The following is a 5,571-nucleotide window of genomic DNA, read 5'->3' on the forward strand; positions in this document are numbered from 1 at the left end:
AAGAAAAAAGAATAAAAAAAAAGAGATAAATAAATAAATTAATTAATAAAAAAAATAGACAGAAAAAATAATAAAAAGAGATAAATAAATTATATAATTAATAAAAAAAATGAGAGAAAAAAATATATTTAATTAATAATTATTAAATTTTAAAAAATAATTGACCATGTTACTAATTAAGGCTGAATGAGCTAAATGTTAATAGTACATTTAAATGAAGTTTTATTATTTCATAATTTAATTAGTTATATAAGTACATGCATCTAAATAAATAAATTTTTTCTTAATAAGAATATTTTGTTTTTGTTAGAACCCTCTAAATTTAGATAGTTGATTTTACAATTATATTTCATTTACAATTCAGTATAGTTTTTTTTTAAAAAAATTATTTAATATAAAATTTAAATATAAAAAATATTATAATTAAACTAATTAAAAACTCAAATAATTTATACTTGAATGAAACAATTTTTTTTTAATTATTAAAAATCCCCCAAATAACCTTAATCAAATAAGCTCTACCCTAGAGTAGATAGATTCAACTTATTAGCATTTGATATTATTTAACTTATTAGAAATAATAACGATTTATGTGTTAATAGTTAAAACTTATCTTTCTTATTTGTTTTAGATTATACAATTTTTTTTGTTTCATTGCTCAACTAAGTTCGATTTTTTATTTTTTTCATATCAGGGATAGCTTATTAAATTACCTTATTGTATCATCTTACTTGCTATTTAAGCTTTTATACTAAATCGAATAGCCTTAATAAAATAAGAGAGTTGTAACCTATTGTTACACCACAAATGATCATTTGGAAAGGAGATATATAAGTAGTATCCTGCCATAGTATTCAATTTCATTGTTTTTCTGAACTTGAGATATATAATAATAGCAGCAGCTTAACTTAAGGAGATATATAACAATGGCGCCATTGAATGTCATTATATTATCAAACGAATTTGTGAGGCCATCCTCTCCCACCAATTATCCTGAAAAAAAAATCACCTATCAATTAATGCCTAGTTTCTTCGTCCCCACAGTTCTCTATTACCATCACCAGTTCCAAACCACATCCATCGCACAACTTGAACTCATCTCTTCCCGCCTTAGAGAATCGCTCTCCCAAACCCTGACCATGTTCTACCCTTTTGCAGTGAGGCTCAATAGAGGCGACAACTCAATAGACTGCAACGACATGGGCGTTCGATATTTGGAGGCAAAAGTCGATTCAATGATCATGGACGTGATCGAGTGCCACGAAACAGAAATGGTTGACCCGCTCATACCCAACTTGATGGGAAATGGTGAAGAAGAAGATGAGATTTTCGCAATCCAAGTTAACTACTTTAACTGCGGAGGTATCGCAATTGGCACCTATGTCCCACATAAGATTGCAGACGGTGTCTCATTTTTCTCATTCATGACGTCGTGGGCTGCCATATCTCGCCAACACGATAACACGATTAATATCCTGAAGCCGAGCTTTCCCTCATCATCCCTCTTCCCGCGAAATGAGAAACACGACTACAATCCTCTATCAGAAGTCTGGAAAGAGACCCTTGTCACCCGGAGGTTTGTTTTTGATGCAAGTAAGATAACTTCAATGAGAGCAAAGGCAAAAATTGATCATGATCATCCTATTATCACCCGAGTGGAAGTAGTATCGTCTTTCATATGGAAGTACGCCACAGTGGATAAGCCTGGAAAACAATACATTGCATTTCAGGTTGTGAACCTCAGGAGTCGAATGGTGCCTCCATTGTCGGAGCATGCGATTGGGAATATGGCCGTGCTGGCATATGCATATTGCAGCTATGAAGACTCGAATGATTTAACAGTGATGGGAAGGAAGATGAGGGAAGGGATTCAGAGAATTGACGACGAGTACATAAAGCGTATTCGAGGGGATGAAGGGTATGCAGTGATGATGAAAAACTGGATGAAGATAGAGGAGATGTCAACAACCGAGGATGCCAATATCTTTAGATTCAGCAGTTGGTGCAGGTTTCCTGTTTATAATGTTGATTTTGGTATGGGGAAGCCTGTTTGGGCGAGCATGGGCAGTTCTAACCTGAAGAACTACGCTGCTGGATTCAAAATGCGGAGACGGAATAGAGGCGTGGGTTACTATGAATGAACAAGACATGGCTCGTTTTCAGCTTGCTTTTGTTAGAGCTAATACATCATCGTCAACGTAAATTAACTTGCATCAACAAGACATCACTCCGTCTAATCTTTCTTTCATCTTTGCAAAAGAAATTTGTTATATATTTGAATAATTCGTGTTAAACAATAAAACTCATTATCGGTGTAAACAACAAAAATTAACCACAAAAGTTAATTTTATCTCAAACAAAACATCCACATGAAGTTACACTATAATGCGTGCTCCTTTCTTTTTTTGATCACATGGCTGAATCAAATAAAAATCAGTTGTTTCCTAACTTTTCTTCAATCGATTTCTGTTAAGTTTGATCATCACAACTTTGTAATCTGGAAAAGTCATGTTATACCGGTTCTTAAAGGCAATCTTCTTTTCCAATTTGTTACTGAATCCCACTCAGCCCCTGTGCAACGGACAATGAAGCTGTTGTTGACGATGATGAAGAGAAACCTACCATCATCTTAAATCTAGAGTTTAAAGAATGAGAGGAGAAAGATTAACGAATCATAAGTTGGCTCCTCTCTATATTAACATTAACATTAATTAATGTTAATGGTGGCCTAGATGCATTGGTCAATGCTATTGATGGCTCGGATGCATTAGTCAAGGCTAGTGATGACCTAGATGATATACCACCTCTCTTTTTAGATCTAGAATTGTCTTCAAGACATCTTAACAACTTCTTTGGTAACCCAAATATTCAAGCCTACTCCGCAAATCTCTACCTTGACTTTAATACTCTCATTGTTGTAAACCATTATGGCACAAACGCATTAATAAATGCTAAAGGTGGTCTAGATACATTAGTTAATGTCAGTGATGGCTAAATACATTAGTCAATGTGAGATATGGCCCATATGCATTAGTAAATTTCATAGATGGCACATATACATTAGTCAATGTTAGAGGTGGCCTAAATGCATTAGGAAATGCTAATGGTGACCTAGATGATCTACCGTCTCTCTCTCTTCTAGATTTAGAATTGTCTTTAAGACAACTTAATAACTTCTTTGTTAACTAAAATATTCAAGTCTACTCAACAAAACTACACCTTGACTTGAATACTCTAAGATGTCCCATATATATTAGTCTCATCTTTTGAGACTCCGATGAAGACATTATTCACAAGATACAACATAATTTTTTAATGTGTTTCTCCTTCAGAATGACCATCTCAGTGGTTGTTCTTGCTCCTATCGGAAACTTCGACCCTTATAAGTTTAATTGTTTCATCAAAGCCCGTATATTGATCTATCATACTACTCATCGAGAATGACCATTTCAACGGTTATTTCTTCTCTTGTCTATAACTTCAGCGACCCCCATAGTTCTTATTATTTCTGTAGAGCTCACATCTTAATTTGTCATCATGCTCCTCGAGAATGACCATCTCAATGATAGTTTCTACTCTTGTCGACAATTTCAGCAACCCATTAAATTTGTTATTTCAGTAGAGCCTGCATCTCGATCTTCCACATCATGTTCTCCTCTAGAATGACCATCAACGATTGTTTTGTTCCTACTGGTAACTTTAGCGACTCCCATAAACCATGTTGTTTTAGTAGATCTCCTATCTTGATCTTTCATTTTATTCTCTAGAATGACCATCTCAACAATTCTTTCTACTCGTGTCGATAACGTTAGTGACCCCATGTTGTTTTAATAGACCCATATCTTAATCTTCCACATTATCTTCTCCTCCAAAATGAAAATCTCAACGATTGTTCTACTCCTACCGATAACTTCAGCAACCCTATAAGCCATATAGTTTTAGTAGAGACCACATCTTGATTTACTATTTTATCTTATCCTCTAGAATGACAATGTCAATGGTTGTTCTACTCCTACTGATAACTTTAACAACCCCATAAGCCCTGTCTCTTTAGTAGATCCCTCATCTTGATCTGCCACATTATCCTCTCCTTTAGAATGACAATCTCAACGGTTGATAACTTTAACAACTCCATAAGCTCTATCGTTTTAGTAGAGCCCGCATCTTGATATGCCACATTATATTCTCCTCTAGAATGACAATCTCAACAGTTGTTCTACTCCTACCGATAACTTTAGCAACCCCATAAGCCATGTTATTTCAGTAGAGCATGCATCTTGATTTGCCATATTAACTTCTTCTCCAGAAGTTGTTGTGTCATCTCACTGAACAAATAATCAAATAACTTGAATCTCTGATACCCAATTTTTTGTAATGGAAATGCGTGAGATGATGTAAGCAATAAAGAAATACACATATTTTAACGTGGTTCATCAAGATAAAACTTGGCTATGTCCACCAGAAAGAAAAAGTATTATGAGGAGATTAGAATACAAATTATAACAAGATATTAAGGGTTATGACACAATTTTATTTAATACTCGGTCCCTCGGAACCTTAAAAGATATAGAACTAGGACTAGAATAGATGCTCTCAAAGTAAAGACTTCAGTTTTTTAAAGTGTCCTACTACACATTTAAATAAGTTTTAACTAGGTCAATACTAATATTTTGGCAAAGAATCTCTAAAATATTATCAAAATACTTTTCTAGTTATATTACTAGTTTATTATAACAGAATGCGTGAGATGACATAAGCAATAAAGAATAAACACAAATTTAACGTGGTTCACCAAGATAAAACCTGGCTATGTCCACTAGAAAGAGAGAATATTATTGAGGAGATCAATACATAAATTACATCAGTACAGACTAAAGTTATGACACGAGTTTATATACCACTCGGTTCCCCAAAATCCTAACAGATACAGAACTTAGACTGGAAATGATGCTCTCAAGGCAAAGACTTTAGCTTTCTAAAGTTCTCAACTACATCTTCTTTTTTTGAGAACGCTGGGTTCCGCTACTCCTATGGAGTGCGACTAATCCCCGCGGGTTAAGTACATAGCCCGCAAACATACTTAACCAATTAACCAAGCGCAGAACTTGCCGCCTGACGGGCTCGAACCCAGGACCTCATGGAGGCCTGGTGGATATCCACCTAAATAAGCTTCAACTAGGTCAATACTAATATTTATGTAAAGAATTTTCAAAATATTATCACAATACTTTCCTAGTTATATTACCATAACAAAAGATTATATAATTTTTTTTGTATTAATCTTATTTCCTTAAATCAAGATTATACACCAAAAATATATTATTTACTTTTGTTGAATATTATCTTTCCGTGCACCATCAATTCAAGACATCTCAACAAGATCCTCAACTCATATAGATAGTCTACCTATTATGTTATTCTTACCACAGAAAATGTAGATGTATGTTCACTCACAAGAGTTATCGATAGAGAGTTGGAAGACTTAAGCCCCACTCAAATCAGACATTCCGATCCATGTTCAAATCCATATTTAAAACTGAGAGAACTGAGAGACAGAAGATCAGAAGAACG

General features: G+C 34.2%; 1 protein-coding gene across 1 annotated transcript; it reads left to right on the forward strand.

Moving 5' to 3' along the window:
- Positions 1-926: 926 nt before the first annotated feature.
- On the forward strand, positions 927-2,141 carry LOC124942410 (stemmadenine O-acetyltransferase-like). Its single transcript, XM_047482915.1, has one exon. It carries the CDS (start codon positions 927-929, stop codon positions 2,139-2,141), a length of 1,215 nt encoding a protein of 404 aa, XP_047338871.1.
- Positions 2,142-5,571: the final 3,430 nt, after the last annotated feature.

The sequence above is a fragment of the Impatiens glandulifera genome, chromosome 1 (assembly GCF_907164915.1).
Source record: "Impatiens glandulifera chromosome 1, dImpGla2.1, whole genome shotgun sequence".
Lineage (NCBI taxonomy): Eukaryota > Viridiplantae > Streptophyta > Magnoliopsida > Ericales > Balsaminaceae > Impatiens > Impatiens glandulifera.